Source organism: Plectropomus leopardus, chromosome 14 (assembly GCF_008729295.1).
Source record: "Plectropomus leopardus isolate mb chromosome 14, YSFRI_Pleo_2.0, whole genome shotgun sequence".
NCBI classification, from domain to species: domain Eukaryota; kingdom Metazoa; phylum Chordata; class Actinopteri; order Perciformes; family Serranidae; genus Plectropomus; species Plectropomus leopardus.
In genome coordinates, this window is record NC_056476.1 from 21,126,205 (window position 1) to 21,151,612 (window position 25,408).

At 38.6% G+C, this 25,408-nt stretch overlaps 1 protein-coding gene across 1 annotated transcript in view; it reads right to left on the bottom strand.

Annotated features, from left to right (window-relative positions):
* Nucleotides 1–6,987: 6,987 nt before the first annotated feature.
* dlgap2a (discs, large (Drosophila) homolog-associated protein 2a) overlaps nt 6,988–25,408 on the bottom strand; it is a 190,954-nt gene continuing 172,533 nt past the window's right edge. Inside the window, exons 11-15 of the mRNA XM_042500654.1 lie at nt 15,910–15,998; nt 15,361–15,800; nt 15,047–15,138; nt 8,881–9,033; nt 6,988–7,194 (exon numbers count right to left, since the gene is read on the bottom strand). Of these exons, the coding sequence (XP_042356588.1) occupies nt 6,988–7,194; nt 8,881–9,033; nt 15,047–15,138; nt 15,361–15,800; nt 15,910–15,998 (981 nt within the window). The remainder of the gene's footprint in view (nt 7,195–8,880; nt 9,034–15,046; nt 15,139–15,360; nt 15,801–15,909; nt 15,999–25,408) is intronic.

Genomic DNA, 25,408 nt, shown 5'->3' on the forward strand with positions numbered 1-25,408 from the left:
ATGTATTTTCTTTACAAATAATGAATATTTGGCATTATATTCATCCTCACTATAGATATGATATACAAGAGATGAAAATAGTTTTAGCTAAACGTCTACCTTTTTCATTTGTATCTAGTAATTATAGAGTGGTTTCACATTCCAAGTTCAAGGAAGTGTTGTATCTCAGTGAGTCTTTCCACGGCATGGTTTACGAAAAAGTCCCGTTGAAATATTTCACATCACGGGTTCTATAGTTTAAAAGCAGACAGTAGACAGTCGTACCAGAGGTGAGGCCACAGATGTGGAGAGGCGAGCTGAAATGACAGCAACGTGTGATGGAAAATGGGGAAAAGTTAGGCGATGGAAGGAATGGTTTGCTTATGTAAAACTGATGACGAATAATGTGGCTGTAATGCTTTTACAGTATGCTGGATAAGTCAAAAAAGATGGCACTTATAGTTAATTGCTGCCCTCATGACATTAAATGTGACACTGGTGCAATTTTCTGCCCTTGGGGTTTTTTTTTCACAACGTTTTGGTGGGTGACTAGCTGTTAATACCATGATTTCACCACAGTTGCATCACAGTCACTATTGAATCCTCCAGTGCTTACAGTTTCACACAACCGCGCACCACACATGCAACCAAAAGGGATCCAACATAAAACACCAACTGACATAAGTTTCAAGGACACACAAGATCACTCTGTAACAAGAGGCTGCTTGTGTGTATCTGGACAGAAATGAATAAAAAGGTTAAAACTTTTCATTGATGGAAAATATTTTCACTGGGAGACCAACTTGACCCAGCCATTACAGCAGAGAGATTTTGTTCATATTTTAGAAAATGGCTCATAGAGACTCTCAAGGTAATGTTTTTTTTTTTCCAAAAGGGAATGATTCTCAAAACAAAATGATTTTTTTCTGCCGGCCCGGCTCTTACCTCTAACTGTAGCTGTAAATTTACAAAAGTCTGTGTCTCTGCTGCACAAATTCCAACATTATCTCCTTCCTTGTGACTTCTTAAAGGTCCAGTGTGTAGGATTTAGGGGAATATATTGGCAGAAACAGAATATAGTATGTTTTCTATGAAACATGTTTCTATAACCTTGGAATGAGCTGTTTACATCTGTATAGGGAGTGGAGATTGTTATATTGCACTACCATGTTTCCACAGTAGCTAAAACAGACAAACCAAACACTGAGCCTATACAGGAACAACTGAGTTTTTGTGTCTGCTACCATAGTTAGCTCTCTCTCCCCAATGAGCAGCATCCCAAGAAAAACAGATTTTTACTCAGTGTTTTTACCCATTTAAATTATTGGGTCAGTTTGTTTTAGAGAGGAAGACACCTCTGCTGATAATTCAGGTCTTGGTAAAAACCTACTGAACTTCTTTATCTTAATTTATCAGAGAACAAAAGTGAGCATGTGTGCTGGGCTGCTGGTAAAAACCTGAACATCGCAATCCTAAATTATCAGAGGGCAATGGTGAGTACACATTAGCAGGTACTGGACTAGTGGTCCATCTGTTGCCAAACAGCACAGGAAAAACAATCATTTGTGACGTGAAACTGTTTAATTTACCATTTATATTGATTTTAATCACCTGGTCCGTTTGTTTTGGAGAGGAAGAGACCTCTGTGGAGAATTCATCTTCCAGTAAACAACTCAAACAATAAACAGAGAGGGATTTCTGACCTGGAGAAGTTTCAGCTGATTGCAATCCTCACCACTAGATGCCATTAAATCCCCCTAAAACGTACACACTGTTCCTTTAAACGGATGCCACAATAGAATTTGAAAAGGTTTCTTTGTGGTTTAACTTGAAAAAACAGACAGTCTCATTGCAGTAATGTGAATGCCTCTCGAAGGAGCAAGACAGATATTTTAAACTGAACCAAGGTGTTGGATGCACTTAATTTATTCACAGCCCTGATCAAGTTGCATAAAGGAAAAGCTCTTCTGTTGTTTCAATGACTTCAGTGAAACCAGCCGAGCACAGATTGATAGAAAGACGTGTTGTGCTGATACCTAAATTCTATAGTATAAGCCACTATTCAGCAATACATTTATCAACACAAGCTTTGAAGGGCCTTGGAGGCTGTTAGCTTGATCTCACCAAGGACCCGAAATCTTACATAAGCTGCTTTGCTTAGTCAAAGGCGGGTTGAAAAAAAAAAAAAAACCCAGCACAGCACCCTAGCGATCCACACAGAACAGCCTTCCAGCGACACAACAGCATACAACACCAGCAGTTTGGGGCTCGGTGCGGAGCTCTCGTCTCCTCTAAGCCAGCATATGTCAGGCCGAGTCTGTCTCTCTCCCGTCTGCCTGCCACTGTGGCAACAGCAGGGGAACGTCTCGGCTCTGCCAACTGCCTGGCATCACACACCCAGACGCTTTCCAGCAACCCACTGTCATACTGTTAAAGGTCCCCTGCGCCTCTGCGATGATGAAAAAACAGCAGAATTTTAGATGGGCGTGTTTTTTTTCTTCTGAGAAATGTGTAATCTAACAGTCAGCCATGGGCTATTAAAAGCCCAATCTTTAATTGAAGTATTGCACAGCATGTTTGTCACTCTACCGCTGACTTTGGTTTCTTAGTGATTTGTTGGACTGAGTTTACTTATTAGCTCTCTAAAATGTCTGAATTTATGGCACCTAAACAATGTCTTCATTTGAACGCTGCATCAAATTAGACTAAAACATATCTAAACTTAGAGTCATGATGTGTCAAGAGCCTACATTCACAGACACAGAGTCCTGTATATAATTAAAAAATCTGGATTATATTTGATAGAAATATACGGAAACATAATTATGGATGAATTACTGAATGGTCCTACAGGACATAGGCCAAGGAGCCCCAAGTGTCAGGGGCCCTTCTGGCCTTCACATACAAAGTGTCCCTTGAAGAGACATGAACCAACCAGGAAGAGACTCAAAAAGACCACAAAGAAACACAATATGACCACAAAGAGATGAAAAACAGCTGCAAAGAGACATAAAGATACTTGAAATGTTCACATAAACCAGCAAAACAATCACAAAGAGACGTGAAATGACTAAAAAGAGACTAAAACCACAGGGATATGCATAATGACTACAAAGAGACACAAAATAGGCTAAACAACTTTAGTGTCTTTGTGTTGTTGGAGAGGTGGTGGGGCCTTCTGCATGTCTGTGCCCAGGGGCCCATTGTCTTATAAACCGCCGATGAGTGTAATACATTCACTTTACATTATTCTGCTCTGTTTTTCTGAATTAATGAAATTATTATCTCAGAATTCTGAGAAAAGTTTTCAAAGGGAAAAAATGATTCTTCTTTTAAATGGATTATATATAATCATGTTGTTAATCATAAGCAAGTGCAGAACTTTTTTCCCTGATGAAAAGATTTCTCAGAATTCTGAGATGATGTCGTTAATTAAAAAAAGAAAGTTTTTTTTTTTTTTTTTTTTAAAGTAAATGCATTACAATTCCATTAAAATTCAATCTGTTGCATAAAAAAGAAAATGATATGTTATGGTTTGGTATCCAAAATTTGTTTTAACAGAGTGCAGATGACTTAGAGATATTGTGTATGTGTGTGTGTGTGTGTGTGTGTGTGTGTGTGTGTGTGTGTGTGTGTGTGCAGGTCAGGCCACAGTTGGGTAGTAGTAGGGAAATTCAGTCACGCTGACCCCAGATATATTTTCTGAATGTCAGCACTGTGCTACAAAAACAAGATGCACGCACACATATCAACAAAACACACGTACACGGAGAATATTCAAATCCGTAGAAATGTACTTCATTGTTACCGCTATGTGATCAATCTCTGTGGGCCTAGCCATAATGAACACTGGCAGAGTAACTCAACCAAAAGGAAATAAAAATAGATTTTTTTGTGACATAGCCTATCGATCAGCTGACAGTGCACTGTGTTGCATTGATTGTTTGTCTAGTACTGTATTTTTTAAATAAAAAGCAGCACCATTTAGTTGGTTGATTATCCAGCGTTTTTAGCAATAGTTTTCAGTTTTTAGGTCAGTGATTTGAATATAACGTTGGCAACACAATTAGGACTGATGTTCTGGCACCAGAGATTGATAATAAAGAGCAGCAGAATAGCTTTTGCTTAAGATGATTTAACTATATGGGAAACTTATACCTGAAAATAAACTATATGACTACTAGAGACTCTTATCCAAGGCTTCATAACTTTCTCATCATGCACCATGATTGGGTTGCACCAGCTATTTATAAATCCATCACTAAGTCTGTGTATAAAATGTGTGTCCTAAGATCTGATTGTAGCCTGCTGGCAAAGTTCAAATGAAAAATTTACTCAATTTTGTTGCACATTGCAAACTTGTACTACTTGTGCTGGCAAAAGGAATATTTCAACAACATAAGGAGCATTTGTTTATCTCACCCTATGTTACCTTGAGTTCGTTAAGAAATGTTTTTCTTGCATGCCTCCATGGTGAACAAAGAATCCAAAAATAGAAAAACATCTTAATGAATTGAAATTAAAGGAAACTGTGTTCAAAAATGGAAAAACTACATTAAAACATCCGTTAACAAACTCTCACATAAATTGAGCAGTATAATCCAAGTCTCATGTATCCAGTTGCATACTCAGTACTTTCCAAACACTTGTATTTTTGCTAAAACCTTAATATTTATAACACTTTTGCATGAACAGTCTCAGGCATGGACAAGTAATGTGCTACTGGAGTTGAAACATACACGCTTACTCAGGTGAGCTACTATGCAAGTTTCAAATAATAAGGTTTTAAGGAAAATACATGTGTACTTGAACACACGACAATGAGACTTGGATTATACTGCACAAGTTGCATGAGAGTTTGTAAACAGATGTTTTGATATATTTTTTTTTAGCCCCCGTTTACAGCAATTCATAATGCTCACTATGGAGACATGCTAGAAAAACATTTTCTTATTCATTCTATTCATGTAACTTGGGGTAAGTAATTAATATACAAATTATCATTAAGTGTGTGATATTAGGAATATGTGTTTCACAGTTAGCAGTATTTCTGCAGTTTCAAAAGAGCTGAAAATATTATATTTATAAATATATTTTAGCCTGTGTGTATTGTTATTTTTCACAAAATGTGAACAACATTATTAAAAGACATTTTGATCCAGTGTCAGGCTAGTTATGTCAATCATATTTCAAAATAACACTAACTTTGTCAGTTGGTGCAGTTAAAATAGTTCCACCTGGCTTGTGTGTAAGTACAGCTAATCTACAGGATTTTTTTGTATGGTCAAACTGTTTTAATTTGATGTGGAAATCTCCACTAAAACACTCCTAAGAAAGCTACATTTATGAACAGCTGGTTCAACTGGTGCATCTCAACACTGATGGGAATAAAAGGCAAACAATAATATCTAGCTAACTACATCATACTGAGACAAAATATCACACACTGGTCTGCATAGCCACAGACAGTTATAAATCCCAGTCCTTGTGTTTTTTCTTTCCACAGACTTGCAAAGTTTACGTAATTTGGGCCTTGCTGCCTGCATCCCTCTGGAATGCCTTTGCCCCACTTTTGTTTCATTATTTCCCAGCCTCTCCGAGAGGGAGTGAACGCAGCTGGGATACTGCTTCAGGAGACGTTCACAAACACAGAACTTTTCAAGAAATATGAAGATTACAAATCATTTCTTGGATTAATGAAACTAGTATGCAGATATTTTGTTCATGTTCTGGCAGTTTTTTTTTTCTATCACTCCTCATTAACTGTGGCTGAGGGCGCTACTTGAAAGGGCCTGAGAGAAGTTTAATAGATGAAAACACAGCAGTGTGATTTTGCGTATGTGTGATCGAGCCGCTGTATGTGAGCAACAGACCCAGATTTGTCAAAAGCAATAGAGAGGGCAGGCAAGAAGCGGACATGAGGGAAAAAAATATAGCCTACACAATAAATATTCTTCCCGCTCACAATTAAAAAATACAACAGTACTATTGTGAACTTGGGTATGTACATTTCCCTTGGAAATAGAGAGAATTGTAATAAGTGCATAAGTGCATTTGTCTACACATTTTGATCTAAGGAGTTACACAAACCTTCATAGTTTTTTTCTACTGCATTGACATAATGAAAATGTTGGCACAAGACTTGCATGTTTTCAGCTTCAAGTAAATGTCAATATTTGAAAGTTGGCAACAGGAACATGAGATATATAGGAAAGTCGTTTGAAATGTGCATGTTAATGAGCTGATAGATGTCATTCGTCCACCAATCCAGACCAAGAAACACGTTTACAACTACAACCAGATTGAGTAGAAAGCTGCATTTTTCAACACTGACCAGTCCAGAGCTTACAAGGGCTGCCTGAATAACCTTGAATGGGTGATCAGTGCCACATGCACATAGTTGAGGTATTTCAAGCATTGGCACTTTTCAAAGGTTTTGAACTTACAACAATTTTGTGATATTTAGCTTGTAATTAACACTTATCCCCAAAAAAGACCAAATAAACAAAAAGAGTCATAATGTAACCTTAAATTATTAAAAATACTGAAGGGTTACTGACTTTGACCATTTTAGATCCACTTGAAATAAATATAATTCCTCTCATTTACTCGTTTTAGCTCAAAGGCCTGGTTGCTGGTAGGTTTTCAAAGCTGCACTTTTTAAATGGCACTTTGCAAATGCTGAAAAACTACAGATGTGCCCATCCAGGACACTGGATGAGAGAGCTTGTAGGCTGGGGATTAGGACCACCAGCTAACCAAGGAGAAACCCAACCAACCCATGTCAGACATACATTTCCGCTTACACTTATTCTGGCAATGGGAGAAGAGGCTTGGCACATCCTACAGACCAATGGTGTTGGCGATGGGCACTGAGGATGGCTATCGAGATCAGACAACAGATGGATAAAAGAAGAGTAGAGAGAATAGCAGTCTAGAAAAAAGGCTAGTTTGAAAGTTGTTAGAGTGTGGGAGCAGGGAGACGTGTCGGCCCTGGACCCTGTCTTCTCAAAGTCTAGTCTGAGCCTCGGGAATATAGATCTCGATGCTGTCTGCTCGCTCCGAGGCCGAGTTCTGCCGGAAGGAGGCTGCCCGCTTAGCTGCCATGAGCCGCCGACGGGCCTCCTGCCGCTGCCTGTCTGGGAGGTCCAGGGATTTCTCCCTCGTCACCATACTCCTCTGTCGAATTGTCTTCTTTGGTACGGGGGCTGGTGGCTTTAGGAAGGAGAGAGGATAATTAATTGAGGCGTGTTTGTACAGCTTCAGTTAGTGCTTCAACAATTTAGCGGGGACTATCGTGATCAGAAAACACCAACAAACCCAGTGTTTGAGATTATGATGCAGCCCTGTTGGCGTGTTTTGATCTGTACCACAAACAAAGCTGTGTTTTTAAGTTTGCCAACTTTGTCTCAAAAGCCTGGAAAAGAAGACAAATTATTTAATTAGAACTGATTTTTCCTGTACCACATAGTAAATGTTTCTGTCAGCGATTTATGAGTTTTGTTGTATTCAGTGATGATCTGAAGAGCAGACTGTCAAATATGTTATTATTATTAAATAGCTGTTATTCTATTTTGGGACTTAATTTGAAAATGTGTACACTTCACCCTGGTCCTGTATGAAGTTATGATGTGTTATAAACAAATTGGCAGGGCATAATAATATGCATGACTCAGTCATATAGATTTCATTCTTTAATTCTGTAACATAAACAAAGACTTGTTCAGGTTTTTTTGTACAGTCTCTTAGAAAAAGTTTTTTCTAAGGGGCTGTATGAAAATGTTTGGGGTGGAGAAAAGTGCTAATAAGTTTATTCTTTTTATAGAAAAAAAATGCAACTCCTTCCCTCCATATCACAAAATAAATACATCAGTATCGAATTAGTAAAACTTTTTTCGCAAACAAATAGTGTACAGAGAAATCAGAAGGCACGAGACCTAACAGATGTGTCCGATATACAGTAGTACTAAATGTGTGAAGCACTTTGTGCTACATTCTTAGTATGAAAAGTGCTCTATGAATAAAGTTTGATTGATTTCTAAAGAAAGCAATTGTTTTTGGTCTTTTATTATGGATCTTTTCAATAATAATAATCACCCTTATCTTTCTAAATATGCTTCGACCAAAGGCCAACGCCAGACACAGTGAAACAAATCAATAATTCCCATGTTCTATACCAGCGATTTAGCCTCTTGAAAAGTGCAGACCAGATTTCATTGTGCATGTGTTAAATCAAAATAAAATTAAGCAATACAACATGGTGACTTCTCCTCTTTATAACCTCCTTGCATCCTGTGATGTAGTTGGGAGCAGGAAGAATTACAGGCTGGATTTTGCCTCTGGGTAGCCAGGGGGCGTGCTTTAGATGCTGTTAAAAAACAGAACTTATTAGTTTTTCTTTGCTTTGCAAACTAGCTACATGTCCAAGAGCAAAAATGCACACGAAATATGAGTGAAGAGCTCATTTTGGATGACTCAAATGTTCAGATATGTATTCCAGCATGCATATGGCTGAAGAAATGCAGCGGAGAGGCAAAGGCTGGGGTTGCTGTGGCTGTGGAAGATATGGCCGGCTGGGAAGAGACTCTCCTTCACAAAAAAATTTAGACAACCTTCGAAAAAAGAAAAAAATATGCAGTCTCCACTTTTCTGTCCCCCCTCCCCTAATATTTTTTTGTACAGTCCCTAATCTGAAATATGCAATCAAATGAAAAAAGGAATCAAAGTTCTGTCAGTTTTCTTAATACTATCCATTTTGTTTATGCTTTCACAGGATATGGAATCAGTTTCAGTCTTTGAGGTTTTAACAGTATCATTATACAAAATACACGCAACTAAAGATGCAGTAACATCATCAGGCTGTCGGGGTTCAGGGCTGACAGTACAGACAAGACCTCTCACCTTCTTCTCTGGGCTGTCTACGGGCCTCCAGTTGTTGTTCTTGATCTGCTGCAGCTGGTCAAACTTCATGGTGACGTCGTCGATGGAGAGCTGCAGAAGGTCCCAGAACCCAGCCAGGTCCTGAGAGGTGGGCCGCGGCATGGCACTGGGGTCCTATAACGGAAACAGGATAGAAAAGATACAGCAAAGATAACATTAACCTCTATGGTAACAATATGCAGAGAGCCGAACTGCTGTGGATTGTAGTCCAGATGATAAGCACTGTTACGCTTGCACCACACGAGTTATTGTACTTCAGCGTAAGTCCACTAGATGTCCTTATCAGACTCATCAAAACGGGAATGAGTGCCAGTTTGGGGGATTTGGGCTGAAATGAGGGATAACAACTTGTGATGGAGACCAATCCAGTCTAGTTTCAATGAATGAGCTCAGAAATAATAAACTGCCTTTGTCAGTTCAGTCCTTTTCATCACTCCGTTCCTGATATGAAAGAAACATCAGATTAAGGGGCGCCTCATTGTCTTTGCGACGAGCCTGCAGTTGCTGCAGGTTTTAATGAGTCATGAGATTCTGGGCGTTAATAATAGAATTCTGAGGTGATTTTAGTCCAACTTTTTTCTGTTAGGTTTAAGCTTTTCTTCCATTAATGATGTCCCCCCTGCTCAACATGTTCATTATTTATACACCAGAAAAAGTCAACATTTCTGCTTGCAGACTGAACACAGACGCTTGAAAAGAAAACACATGAGCTATTTTGTTACTATAATACACATCGGAACCCAATCAGTAAATGCCGAGTGTGACCTATGACTATGAATGTTATCACATAACTACACCCACCTATGGCACCAAGCAGCTACATATTCACATGGTCCTAATGTTAAGAAAACAGTAATATGGTGTGAACATCAGTGGTCCAAAATATTTGAGCTGTGGGCGTTCCTCACCAAATTTCCAAAGCATTTTCCCCACAGATTTCAAATTTATGCAGAGAACATGCTCTGTGATTCACATTTTGTTCTAAACCAAACATTACACACACATTAACATCTCCACATTAAATATTAAAACTGTGCAATCTTTGCTTTCTATCAAAAATCAGATGCAAAAATTCAGCTGGAAATGGGTCCTCTGAGCAGAGCCAAGTTCTTTCTGTCGTTGGATTGATTTAGTGTAAAACTGGTGTGAAAGACAGTTTTGCGTCAACAGTGGTCTCATCACAGTTTCATTTATTCAGACTTTTTACACAACATGGTGCGAATAATATCAAGGTCACAGGTTTACTGTATATGGACTATGGGCTTTTAAGGGGCAATGAGTGCAGGTTGTGGTTAAAACAATGGGGCACTAATGAAACCGTTTGTTATAAAGCTTTTTGTGTGTTCCAGATAAATGTTATTAAAACTGACTGAGCAGACATACCTGCACTGGGAGATTATTTTCCCATTCACTGCAGCAATATGGACTATTTTTGAAGCCATGTGAGATAAAAGTATGCCTCAAAAATCAAGGACACTCAAATGTGGTCTTCAACCCTCTTAACTGAATATTAGACCAACAGAAGAACATTTACTCAATCATATCACATTTCTTTAGGGAATAGCATAGTAGGATGAACAACATAAACATATATTAACCTGCATTTATGTATTTTTAGAAAAATTGTAAACATTTGTTCCAGACTGGAAAAAAAAAATCACGTTGATCATGAAATCAATCAAATTGATGTCACATAACATAAAAACATGTCAAACGAAAGTAAATGTTAAGTTGATGATATTTTTCACATATTGCATTTCCTAACACGTAATTCATAATATGATACAACACATCTACTTTGTAATGTCCGTGTTATTTCCACATTAGGACTTAAAGCTCATGAACACAACAAAGTGGAAGAAATACTTCCTAACGGGAAAATGAGACCACCCACAATTTAATCTAAATTACATGTTAATTCTTTGCAAAATTTAAGTCAACTTGCTGTGAGGGAATAACCCCGGAGACATTCCCGCACTCACACTACAAATCTCATGACATTTACATTACGTGGCTGGTGAAAGGTGCTGGTGTCTGATGGTCCAATAGATTTACAATATGATGGCAGTGCCTGGTATTTTATATGCTACATTTAGGGGTGAGTTATTACATAATCCTTTTATCATTTGTTTTTTTAGTGGTTCTTTCTACATTGCAATGTGGCACCATGACCTGAAGTTACAAATCACTGAATCAGACGACATGACTTCAGCCAAATTATATATCAGTCTAATAAACTGTCTATGTGATACAGAGATTATAGTTTACAGTAACACACTTTTACTTCAGTTATTTTTAAAAAAAAATTCTCACTTGGCCTGACTCAAATCCTCTAAATTTGCATAATATTCCAATTGAGTTTTACTTTGATATTTGTATAGTATTATAAGATTAGTATAATTCTCCTTTCTAAAGCGAAATAGTTTATCAAATTTACTCCAGATTTAAAATATCATAGTATCCATCATGTAAGGTAAGCTGAGAACACAACACACTTCTGTTATCTGCAATTACAGAGGGAGGACTTCGGCACTTCATCAGCTTTATTCTGACCTCTGAACTGGTGATGTTCTGCAAACTGTCTCAGAAGTCTGGCGGCTTCTAATATCCAGAGCTGGCAGATTTATCAGGAGTCGGTGAGTTTTAAGCCCTGGCTGTGTCAGTGTGTGCTTTTAATCCTGGAGCTCCTCCTCCAGAGAAGCGTAATGCTTGTCTTTCGTTTAGAGCAAATCAACCTTTGCAAAAGTTGATCCAGGTAGAGAGAAATTAGACATCTCTTTAAGCCTCTAATTTCCTGGCATTTATTTAGAAATGCTGCAGTTTTTATAATGTAACTTTGTTAAAGGTCCAGTGTGTCGGATTTAGGGGGGAATATTGGCAGATATGATATACTTTTTTTTTTTTTACCTTAGAATGAGCAATTTTTTTTTTTTATTTTTGTCCTCCTCCACAGTCTGTCATGTTGTTTCTACAGTAGCTCAGAAGAACAGACCAAACACTGGCTCAAGATAGGGTCATTTCTGTTTTCAGCCACCATTGTTCTCCTACATGCTTGGCACAGTGTGAGTTTGTTAAAAATCTGCAACCTCACCCTGCAACTATCCTCAAACAACAGTTTGTATGCTTTCTAACGAATGAGCACCCCATGAATGATGTTATTTAAGTTAAGTTCTTAATGCAACATTATGTAGGTTAGAAATGTAGAGTTACTTTAGTCAGATTTAGGAAAAAGAAACATTGTGACACAGTATCTCAAAATGACTCAAAGTTCACTCAGAGTTGACATGGTTCTGAACACCGGTCTCATGGGAGACATTGCATTTTGTGACTCTTCTACCACCCCAGTCTACCTCCTTAAGGCCCACACACAAAACTGACATCAAAGAACCTGCTGTGATCAAGCCAATCGGTGCATCGCCTGTGTCTCAGCAAAAAAAGTTGCACTTGACACCACAAACACTACAACCAATAACTCTCCACACCAGCAGACAGCGGTAGTCAGTAGTCGCCATACAAAAAGGGAAACTGGAAGATGGCCGTGGCACTATTTAACAAAGCATATTTACCGTGCAACAGTTAACAATAACAGAAATCATCATGAAAAGTTTCTACCACAGAGCTCACTGGCTAAAGAAAAACAATGGTACCTAATATAACAAGTTTGCTTTGACCTCTCTGTCTGTCTTGACTTTAGCTCATCTCTTCACGTGAACTGAGCTGAACTGCTAGTCAGAGTGATTTCATTCATTGACGAGCTCCAATGTCACTGACACAGATTTAACATGCTGAATAGGGGGAAAAAAGGTGACGAGGGCCAACGGTGCGGGATTGCAACAATTTGGGTGACCACTGACGGCCCAACATTGACCGTCGGATTGGTATGTCAGGGCTTCAACGTGGACTACTCCCATCAATCACATGATTACAGCCTTACCAAATACACGGGTTATAAACAGATTACTTGCTAAAGATTGATGGATATATATATGAATTTTGGTGCATTACTTTTCATAGATATACATATGAACAGTGCATGACAACAGCCTGCACCGCTAAATGCCACTAAATCCTACATACTAGACCTGCATATTATGGTGTCCTTCAATGAGACAAAGTGCTTGTCTTGAGTCTAAAAGGCTGCTTCACTGTATCTAATCCACCTGCAATTCTCACTCTCCCTGAGTGAGCATTTTCTGCTGCACATTTTGAAAATAAGCAAGACTATCTCTCATAACTCTGCACCAACTTCATTTGAAATATTGGGTAGTTGCTCAGATCAATAAAACGAGCTGAGAACAGTGCAAGAAAAATACGAAGCAGAAATCTCTGACCCTGTGTGTTCCTGCGCTGGATGAGCAACAGAGCGGCTCGTGTTTGGATATTTAGGTCTATTTAAACCCAGGTTCAGCTCAGCATTCTGTTCTTTTCCTCAGGACAAAACTGCTTCATAATAATACACCCATCCACACCCATGTATTGTTCATTTCAAAACATTCAGGTCACATATAAATTTGCCAGATAGCCATTGATTCTCAGTGTTGTAGCTTTCTACAATCAATAATATTCAGGGGGCTTTGATTCAGTTTATAAATGGGGGCTAAAGCATTAAATGTGTATTGAGGATTGGAGAACAAAAGTGATGTGGACACATTTAAAGAGTGTGGAGCTGTTGTTCATGTCACAAGTTAATTGCACAGTGCAGCCAGTGTTTTTGCTTTGATCACTCTGCAGCTGCATCATACTCACTTTTCTTCACTCACTTAAAATTCAGATGTGATGTTTTCTAATTTATGCATATGGAAAAAAAAAGAATGGAATCTCTTATTATTTAAATTCTGATCCAGAGCCCATGAATGGGCTAAAAAAAAAAGTGGATTTGACCTACATGTGACTGGAATGCTAAGTTTGTCGTCAAGAAAATAATAAAATCTGGCTCACTCACTAAGACTCAGAAATGAGTCATACACTGATATATGAAGGAAAAAGTGGACAAAAACTTGCTCAAATAATGACAATGGCAGATGGCTTGTTCCGCCCACACTTTTCTTTCTGTTGTATGCTTTACCTTTCATGGATCATCGTGGACAAATTATGTAGAGCTGCATAAAGACATACTGTCCCTTATTGAAAGTGTGTTAGAAAGACAATATCTAAGTATTATCATCTGTAATCAGAAGGCATTTTGAGGTTATTTTATATGTAAAATGCTGGTCTTAGCTTTGCAACGATATCAGTTTTGCTTATATTTTCCAAATATTGAATAATACATCACATTACATAATGACTGAACCATGATTTCGAGATAAAGGCCTTCAAAATGTGTTGTGCGGCGCCTGCAAATATATGTGAAAGAGCCCAGTGGTCTTCTAAACTGCAAGTGCATGCTGTACTCCAGGGGCAAACTCCCGTTTGTTTATGTTAACCACGAAAAACAGCGGTAATGTTGCAATGGACTTCACAGGATCCCAATTTGGATTAATTTTTTAAATGAAAAACCTTTTTGATTCTTTTTATTGGGGAACCTTTATGGACTAAAAGGATATAAATAATTGAGAATTGGACACATATTTTGACTTTAGGACCGCTTTTAGGGTAGAGAGTAACCTTTTTTTTGTCATTCCTGTTTACCCTGTTGGTGTTCTGGTATATCCATATGAATGTGCTATTGACATATTTCACAGCCATCTTATCATCGTGCCTTTACAAGCTTTAAAATTGTAATTATCAGCGAATTTGGCAAAATAGAGTTGTATATTCTGAAAGCTAAAACTTTGTTTATCTAAAATCATTCAGATCAAACAAAACCCCCAAATGACCCAAAGTTGCGATGTCTACATAAATCTACTTTTATACAGAAATGGGCTGAAGATCAAAACAGGGGTTAGGGCTGTTAAAATGAAAGCTTCTGCTGTTACTACATGATTCAGTTGACCTACAGTGATTCTAACAACACCAAACCTTCACTGAGCTAGTGTTAGCATGAAGGACAGCAAATGAAAAATTGAGTTAGGAAGACAAATCAATTCAAACAAAGTCTCAAACACACACACACACACATGCACACACACACACACACACACACACACACACACAGTCCCCCTCTCTCTCTCTTTGATGGGTTTCTCACCAGGTTTTGCTGACACAGCCAGTAGAATTGCTGGAATTTCTGAGACATGAGCAGCTGAGCGCTTCCCACTGCACTTCGGATTTTGCCCAGGACTGAAAAACACATAAACACACAAACACAGGCACGCACGCACGCACACACGCACGCACGCACGCACGCGCGCACACACACACACACACACTCAGCATTTCAAGTACAATACATACAATACAGTGCCACACATTCAGTTCAATGCATTAAAAAAATCCATCTTTTAATCTGCTTGCACAAAAGTAGCCTTATATCAGATGTCTATGAAGCTTTCAGTCACTCACTTTCCTCTGACAGGTCGTTCTCTTCAGCCTCTGCCTCCATCTCCTTACACCAGCCCTCAATCCTCTTGGTCTCCGTGTGGAGCAGTTGCATGAACCAGCTCCCATCCCTCCTCAGGGAAGGGGACGCCCTGCCAGACTCGCCCGTCGGGGTCGAGTTCTCCCGTGGGGAGGGGGGTTCCAGCTGCCAGGTGGTCTCACTGGTGGTCTCTCTGGGGCTGGGGGGCTCAGCAGGGGTACGGTAATCCTCGCGGTAGCTGAAGAGCCCCTGGGTACGCACAGTTCGCACCGCCCCGTACTGGGTGGGCGTGCTGGGCTCCGAGTGACGCTGGAAGCCCCCACCGAACTGCAGGCCCTTGTCCTCCATGGTTGGGAAGCCCTCCAGCTCCATGTCAGCCTGCACGGCTGCAGTCACACTGTTGGAGCGTTTGAACCTGCCCTGTCTGAGGTACATACACACACATGAACAAACACACACATAAATACACAGGAAGAAAACACCATAGATGGAGGTCCTGTAATGTGCTTAAAATCCCAGAACTATTATCTCACCCTTTCTTGTTGTCCTCCACCTGGATCCCAACAGAGTGGTACTCCCGCGAACCTTTGCTTTCAGATTCAGAGTCCGTAGCTGCTTCCACCTAATGTGAAGAAATGATACAAACCAACAGTGCTTCTCATTATGTGTGCTTCCATTCCCCAGTGCTTCTGGGTTTATTGGTTTGGGACTGGACAGAGCACCTTAACTGTGCACAGCCTGTCAGAAAGTAAACACCGTATGATTTATGGAGGCAGCAAAGGCAACAAGACTGAAGAGGTTTCCGGCAGAGGATTTTCGTTTTCTACGGAAATTGATCTAAGGGAGGATGTGCTGTATGTTATACTGAACACTATCTAATATCTAAAAAAGTTTGTTCTAGTTACAAATGTTGAAGGTAGACCACATTTTTTGTAATATCTATAATATTACGGCTTATTAAACCGTTGCCGTGCTACAGTGCTGTGTTGAAAATAATCACCTGAGCAACATATGTGTGAATCTCAATTTAAGGTTATATGATTGATCACATTTGCTTCGCTGTTTTTTTAAGTAATTGATTCAGGTTTGGGGTAAAGTGTGACATATTACAACATATTTTTATAGTATTTTCTGTGTCTCTGTGCACATTTATGACTGTATGCTCAAGTGACCCGGTATTGGTCCATCATCTGCACGGCATCATACCTGACCGGGAGAGTTTCAGAAGCAGAGCTTTGTACCTGACAGTTTTTGATGATTCTGTCATTTTTTTCTTCATATTTGTACTTCTACCATAAGTAAGTAAATAGACTATGTAGTTAAATGGTACCATTCTTTGTCTGTTTTAACCAGATGAAACCTGGGAAAATTGGCTTGTTTCTTTCAAAAACATAGGTAGAAGGCGATGAGAAACTTAAAAGGAAATGACCCAAAATTAGCAAGACATTAAAAAGTACAGGAAAATCACCTGAAAATTAGCAAAGAGAAACCCCAACAACAAACAAACAACAAAAAACACAACAATGGAAAAATAAAACAAAGAAAAAACAAACAAACAAACAAACAACAAAAAAGTGCTTAAATTATACCAAAATCATTTTAAATATATAATCATGATTTGTGGCCATATTTATTTCAATTAATGAAAAGAAACATATTTTACAAGCTGTTCTTATGCTTTTATCTTATGTTTTTATTTAAACAAAAAATCCTACTTTGTAAAGTCAGTGAAAACTAAAGCTGTCGGACAGGTATAATGAAGAAAAAAAAGTCCCTCTGAAATGTAGTGGAGTAGAAGCATGAAGTGTCATGAAAAGAAAATACTCTAGAAAAGTACAAGTAACTAAAATTCATACTTATGTACAGTACTTGAGTTAATATACATTGTATAATTCACCACTGTTTGTACTGGGAGGAGGCATGCTTGTCACAAGGAACCCAAAGAATTATCACCTGACTTTGCAGTCGCCCTCCGCTTTATGGAGCTTTTTTGTCACCTTTTAGCTCATTGTTGAGTCTTACAGCCCTAAACGTTACTGTTTCAGTTTGCTCACACCATTCTCATCAACATCCATCTTAAATACTGGCAGCGTTTTTAGTAAAAAAGCTCTGAAACACCTGCTATACACTACCTGCTCGATATATTTCTGAGAAGTCGGTTGAAACAAACAAAGCAAAATGACTGTCAATACTGGACATATATACATCATGTGGCCAGATACATGACTTTAAATTAAAAACTAATATTGCTCCATGTCAGCTAAATGTGGCCACTATTCATTTGCAATTTAAAAAAAACTCTGAAAAAAAAAACACTACTTAAAGTAAGGTAGCATGGATTGGTCTTTGTCAAGTATCCACAACTGTGTGACCATGCAGTGACAGATGGGGCAACATTAGTAGATATTATCGGATGGGAAGAAGAGTGATTGATGATGATCCCATGCTCCTGCATGGCTGCGATCCTGATCCAGGAGCCCGGGCTCAGAGACTCTTTATCGCTGTCTGCGCCGCTCCCCGGAGCCCCATGTTTTACTGTCTTTATGGAAACTCTGTCAGTGCTCACCATTTATGCTACGCTTTTCTATCTGCCACTTCCCCCTTGTTTCCCCAATTGCTCATTTCTTTCCTTTTTAATTTCGTAGCTTTCACTTCTCTCTTTGTCTAGTGTTCACAATTTGTTGGCTTACTGTCACAATCTTTTCCTTTTCTTTGGCTGTCTTAAGCCTTTCTTTGTCTTTTTTGTCATTTCAGTACTTTTTCTTTAGAGCCCACTGAGCTGTTTTTTTTGTCACTGTAGCTGTACCAGAAATGGTCTGCAAAAGAGTTTTTTTTGATGGTGCAGGGTGGCTGGATATTTAGAGAGATGTATGGCTGCGGTCCAGTGTTTTGGTTTACATTTAACCCTTTAAAACCTGAAAATGGCTTGATTCTTTCAAACACATGGAAAGATGGTATTGAGCAATTTAATAAGAAATAATAATAAATAATAAGAAATGTCACAAAAATTAGTAAGAAACTAGTAAAAAGTTACAAGAAAATTATCTGTAATTTTAAAAAAGAGAAAGTAAAAAAACAAAAGGAAACAAGGAAGTGATCTGAAGAAAGTGCTATGAATAAAATGAAATGAAATAAAATAAAAACAGATAATAAATAAAGCAAAAATAAAATAGAATAGAATAAATAAAAAAGTATTATTTTCTGTAACACAATTTTAAATATGTAATTATAAAAATTACAAATATAGTTTTCCCTATTTTTGATAATATTGAATAATCACCCATAGATCATTTTCAATTCATTTTCTTGTCACCTCATTTTATGCTATTTGCCAACATTTCTTGCCAAGTTGCTCACTGCCTTTTCCCCAATTTTTTCAGTAGAATTTTACACCAATTTTCTCAGGTTCCAGAGGTATTAATGTGAAAGGTGTTAGAACACGGCACAACAAAACTAATGTTGATCCAGGCTCTACAGGGTTAAATACATGCAAAACTTGATTTAGCTTCTGTGTATGTAGGTGATAAAAAGCAAATGCTGATCTGTGTATATTCCCAGGAATATCATTCCTGCCTTTTCCACCAGACTGATTGACATCCAAAAATGTCTACATGAGACCTTTGGAGCCGCTGACAATAAATGTCCAGCTCAGTGTCATATTATGACTAAAAGAGTGAGTCAAAGGCATTAGTTCAAAATAGGCTGTGCTGCTGTTGTGGGAAAATGTCAACCCTACCTTTGGTGTGGTCAGTCTTAAAGCTGGGGAGTGACATTTTTGGAAAGCCATTTTGTATTCTGTCAGGCCATTTGAGAGAAGCTGTTAGCGGGGAGGAGATGAGTGTGGAGCAGCTTGCTGAGCTGACCTCCATTACTTTGTGTTGGAAGCAGAGCAAAGTCCACCTCATGAAAAGACAATGAGTTTCATGTCGGTGATGGATGAGGACTGACGGAGGACAAAACATCCAGGAAGCTGTGAGATTTATGTCCAATAGGCTTACCTACCCTGAAGATGTTTTGGTCTACTTACATAGAGATACGGACTCAGAGTGCACACACACGTTAACACACACACACACACTGCATCAGTAATCACAGTCACAGCGTCAGCACAGGTGTGGAAACTGTGAGCATCAGCAAGAAGTTGAAGAGAGCAACTGTGCCTTTCATCCAAAGCAAACAAACACCACCTGGTGACTTCTCCCAGCCAATGACTGCGTTTAAGGTTAAAAGCTTTGACTTCCCTCTTTATGCAACCTCATCATGGCTCCAATTAAAACTATTTTTGGACATCCATCAATCAATACTTCAGAACACAAACACGTCTTAGCTTTAGGGTGGCAAAAGTGCATCTGTGGTGGCTGTAAAGTGGCCCTAAGGACGACAGGAAGTCAGATAACACCACGTCCGCAAGGTCAAAGATCAGAGATTAAAGACATGCTGACCTTTTCTTAGATACGCATGTCAAAAAGGAAATGGCAAATCAATACAGAAGCAGGCTAATTCAGGTTAATTATACCTCCAGTAGTAGGTGAAGTTGACTGATTGGCCAAATGATATGATGTTGCTGCAGCTGAAGCTGTCTGCACTGTAGATAAATCAATATTTGCTCAGAGTTGCCCGCTGCAACACGATTGTCATCTTTTCTACTAACTGAATGGTAGCTATTATCAAACTATCAAACAGCAGTATCTGAATGTGTTATATAATTCATTGAGTTAGCAATCAAATCATATACATATATATATAATTGAGCAGTTGTCTCAAGGAAATTCCCCTGATAACAATTTTCAGAAAAATTCCTGGAAAATCATTAAGAATTTGTCTCATTAAATGAATTATTAGGGTTTTATTTCCCAACATGAGGGTCTAAATGCTCATATGTAGTCCTCTACTGCAAGGAATACAGTTCTGGTGTAGAGCCAATAACCTATAAATGTCTTTATTTTTGTTGATCTAAAGCAGGTAAAACTGAACATACTGAGTTTCCATTTTCTGGTTTCCACCTAAATAAAAAATGAACAAACAAATAAATAAATAAGTCAAAATCATCATTTTTTTTCCTCTTCCAAAAGACCCAATTGCCAGAATAAAATGGAGCTCAGGCTATAGGAGTTTTAAAATCCTAACCAATTAGACTGCATCTCGCACATAAAGAGAAACTTTGCAGATGTTCTTCTCTCTAATATCAAACATGCACACATTACAAGAATTGAACGTAATGGCGCATGACACAGCTTTGCCTTGATATACGTGCTTTTGTCATGGGGTGTTAATCACCAGAGGTCCCACAATCTGATATTATAAGGACATTTAAATCATGATATAATATTATTGCAATATGAAATGGTTCACAATATGCTTTGTAATGCAGTAACATATATCGCTATATATTGTGATTGATTACCTTTTATCAACTGGAAATTATGTCCCCAAAGAAATACTCCAACGCTTCTTTTTATCTAAAAAGATAAAGGTTTTCAGTTTGTTCAACTCACTTCAGTCGATGTTGTTGCAGCACATTGTGTCTTGTGGATGGAAAAAGCAATTGATTTATTTCTAGTCCATACTTGGGAACATGTGCACTGCAACTACATGCAGACTTCAGGGGATGTGTGCGCCACAACCTGGTGCAGACCACAGACTTATACACTGGTGCATACTTTTCCAAAAATGCAAATAAATAAAAAATGGCTTTGTAACAACAAAGTTTTTTAACTGCTGTGTAAGAATGAAAAAAAAATAGGGCTTTATTTCTGTCATTCATGCTGCAATTCCACCTTTGACCATGCGTTTTCACTCAATGAATCCATGGGCAGAGGAAGAAGAAGCAAGTCAGTGTTATTTATGAAGTATTATGAAGAGGGCACGGGCAGTGGCTGAATGAGACAAAGGGCTTTGTCAGTCTCTACCACAGACTGTATATAAAGATGGACAACATGACAGCTCCCCCAAAGTGTAACTTTTCAGTCTCAATTGCCTCCTGGTGTCTGATTGCAGTATAGGTCATAAAGCCTGCCCCTCCATGTTAGTGAATGGCACACAGGCCAAACAAAAAGCTCAAAGTTGAGGCCAAACAAATTTTTCCCAAAGATGGTGTCTGACACTGGAGGTAGTTCTCATCACTCTGATGTTTGTTCAAGTGTTTGTTTTTATAGGTTCAGTTTTGAATAATGATTACAATTACAATTATTACATTTTACAAAATGGCATTTATCGCCATGATTGACAGCTGCTCGCGATTGATTGAACGGGTGTTTCAGCGGGAACACCCCCACCGTGGACATCGTTACTGCGCCGACTCCAGCTCCCAATGACATCACCAGTGCAAGATGGCAATACCCGGATATTTTAGCCTCTCTTCAGCATAGCGGGGGTAAGTACAGTCTATTATCTCTACCTATGGCAATTCTCAGTGCCCATGTGCAGTTTCAGATTGATTGGGCAAACCATCGAAGAGAAAAATGTATGCAGACAGACAGACAGACAAACGGACGGAGTTTTCTTTATTTTGTGGATTTAAAAATTTAATTTCACTGCAATATTTATAATTTATTTAATGTATCTATACAGTATCGATCCCCCGATCCCCCTCCCTCAAAGTCATGAACTGAGTGATCTTGACGTTGCTGCCAGGCAAAAGCTGCCCTCTCCATATTTTTGTCCCTCCTGGATGTTTCTGTTAAATTTAGACCTTGCCTGCACCTGCACTAGTAATTAAAAGTGCTTATGGACTCAACACACATCACTGGAGCCAATTTGAAAGCCAATATAATTCTCTGTCGCTCTCACTCTCACACGCACACACATACATAAAAACACATTTACTTGCTCCCTGGTTACTCCCTTCTTTAATTCACCTTCACTTCCTCTCAGCAGTCAGTGTCCTGCTCCCTCCGCTCCACACTTATCTCACACACTCTATTCGATCTGTATTCCTCTCTGATGGTAATGAGTGAGCTAAATCAGAGCAGCTGCATGTGTGTTGATTTGGAAAGGTGGTGCCCAGACTGTGTGTTGCCCACCGTGAAGTTTGGTGAAGCATGACAATGAGGTTTTTGTTGCAGTTCTGCTTCTTGAAATCAGCTCTCATCAGTGTGGTTAGATAGCCCGATCATCCCTGGATGACTGACTGTGACCTTGGCTTATAGGAAACTATACCTGCTGTATGTGTTTGTGGTATTAAGTTTCCCAGAGAGAAAGCGATAGAGTGATCTGTCTATTTAGTAAGTCTGTAGATGAGCAAGACAGCGAGTAAAAGAATGAAGAAGTCATATGATCAATAAATGAGTCTGGGAGTGAACACTTTGGGGACAGAGCGAGCAATGAATGAATGCGCGATGAATTAGTGTTTTTACTGAGTAAATCATGATGTTTACATGCTGCAGGAAATGAATTTAACCTGGTTACTATGAAACCTGCAATTACATTCAACTGATTCCTCCCCTAGCACTTGTTTTTGTGAAACATGGCTGGCATTTTACATGTATTAGTGATAATCGATGATGGCTCAGATACAGGCTCTGTTGTTGTGTTAGCTGAGACTACCGGCTTATTTTACACATATTCATTTTAGTTTCAGTTTAAATTTTAGTTGTACATTGGATTTGGTCTTGCGAGTGGTGCATTTACTGACGTATTTTATGTTGTAGAAAAAAACGTGAAATGCATTTTGAGATGAGGGAACAGGAGGTGTTGAAATGTTAACTAATTTCTGTGTTTTAGGACTCATTCCTGGGGTTCTCTATATAAAACCTTTAGTCTGAATCTAGAGACCAAAAGGGGTCCATCTAAAATATCAGTAAGACACAAAATTCGGAAACTATTTCAATGCCAAATAGTGCCCCCCGTGGTCTTTGGTTTTACAAAGACATTTTTCTGTTTTTCAACTGTAACTCTCTGGTCTGTAGAACCAAGTTAAAGTCTAAAAATCTGTGGTGGAGGTTTCTCATCGGGATAAATTACAGTACATTATTTTAATGGGCTGCTAGAACTAATGTGTTGGAGGCTATTTTTAATTGCTCCAATTTACACATTACAGTGAAATGTAATATCTGGGCAAAACTCCCTGCTGGGTATTCTCTAAGTTTGGATGTGATATAACAGCGCAGTGAGTGTAGCGGGATCAATTGACTTTGAAGGGATCATTTATTCGCTGGCTGACTCCCCGATGACAACATCTGACAGTCAGTGGCTTCTGTGTAATTTGGGTGTTAGGCCGATCATAAGCTAAAGGACTTTCTTAATATCACCTGGAAAAAAAACCCCCCAGTAATTACCCTTTCAAGGTGCGCTTGATTTATTTTTACAAGAAACTCGAAATTCAAACACCTCCAGAATAAGATTAATGGAGTAGTCTGCTTTTTTTTTCTTCAAATATTTGAAAGGTTTTCAGGTTTAGCTTTCCCCTGGTCTTTGAGTAAATAGCATAAAATACTGAATATACAGGGGGGAAATTAATAGAAGAAATTAGATGTGGACCAGGGGAAATAATGATGATGAAGAATGGTTTACAATGGGTTTCAAATCCACACAATAAATTTGATATTCTGAATTGATAAAATACCACAAATGGCCCAGAGGTGATGGTGTGAGCCGCCACAGATACCTCAATTTTTGTTCTGCAACCTTTAGACTGCGACTGGAGATTAACAACAGCAGAACCTCTGCTTATAACAGAGAATGAGGTAGACAAATCCAAGATAAGGTCACACAGAGCAGGAGATGGAGAGAAACAAAGAGAAAAAAGAGAAAGAAAGAGATGGAGAGAGGGCGCATGAAGACGGTGAGATTGAAGAGAAACTGGTACAGTAAATGGAGAGGCAGTGAATGAACTGTGGAGTGAACTTCCATTCACCAAAACCTGTTCCAGCATGAGTTGAATCTTAATTGATGGATTGCGGTAAGATGACTCACTCTTGCTATTTTTAGCTGCTGAAAGAGAGCAGTGTTTCTGGAAGGGAATGTGTGTGTGTGTGTGTGTGTGTGTGTGTGTGTGTGTGTGTGTGTGTGTGTGTGAGTATGCTGTATAGTTATGCAACCAGGCATAGGTCTGAGTTGTAAAAATTTTAGTGCTCAGTGGGCCTCATGCAGCAAGACTCAGTTAAATTTCTCTTATATTTTCTCCTAACATTGTAAAAGTATCTGCTCTTTCCCAGGTGTGTTCACTGATGAACCCACTTGATCATAAGTAATTAAATGATGTCCCTAACTATACAAGGGCAGATGTTGCATTGTGTGTAAATACTCTGCCACTTGGAGAGATGCCACCAAAAAAAGGCTGTAAGAAGAACTTCTGTGTTAAGGGAAAATCAAAATCAAAACCCAGCAGTGAAATTTGTGATGCTGTAAATGCCATGTCAGCAGCAGCAGTGGAGAAAGTGTTCAGATCCTTTACTTAAGTAAAAGTACTCATACCACATCGTAAAAGTACTCTGTAAATAGTTGAAGCCCTGCATTGAAAATGTTACTTAAGTAAAAGTAAGTACAATCAGGAAACGTATTCAAGTATTAAAAGTAAAGGTGCTCACTGCAGAATATTTTAAATCAATTTAATTACTTAAAATAAATAAAAGTAAAAGCAGCAAATCATCAGAAGCTGAGACAATGAAATGTTTCTGCATGAAAACTGACTTTAACAATTACCAAAATCGTAAATTATTATTAAATAATTTAGTAAATTAACGCACATTATTTCTGTAATCGACTGACTTATCGAATCAGCTGCATTTGTATATTTTCACATGGTTTGTGTACAAAAATCTCAATTTTTAAAGTAACCTCTAACTAAAGTTATCAAATGACTGCAGTGGAGTAAAAAGTGCAAGATTTCCATCAGAAGTGTCGAGGTAGAAAGTGGCATGAGATTAAAACACTTAAGTGATATAAAATTACCTCAATCTGTACCTTAGTACAGTACTTGAGTAAATGTACTTAGCTGCACTCCACCACTGGGGACACACAGGAACTGAAATTACAGTAATTGGGTTCAGTGGTACTGATATTTCTTTGGTGCACAAATTTTATAATCCAATC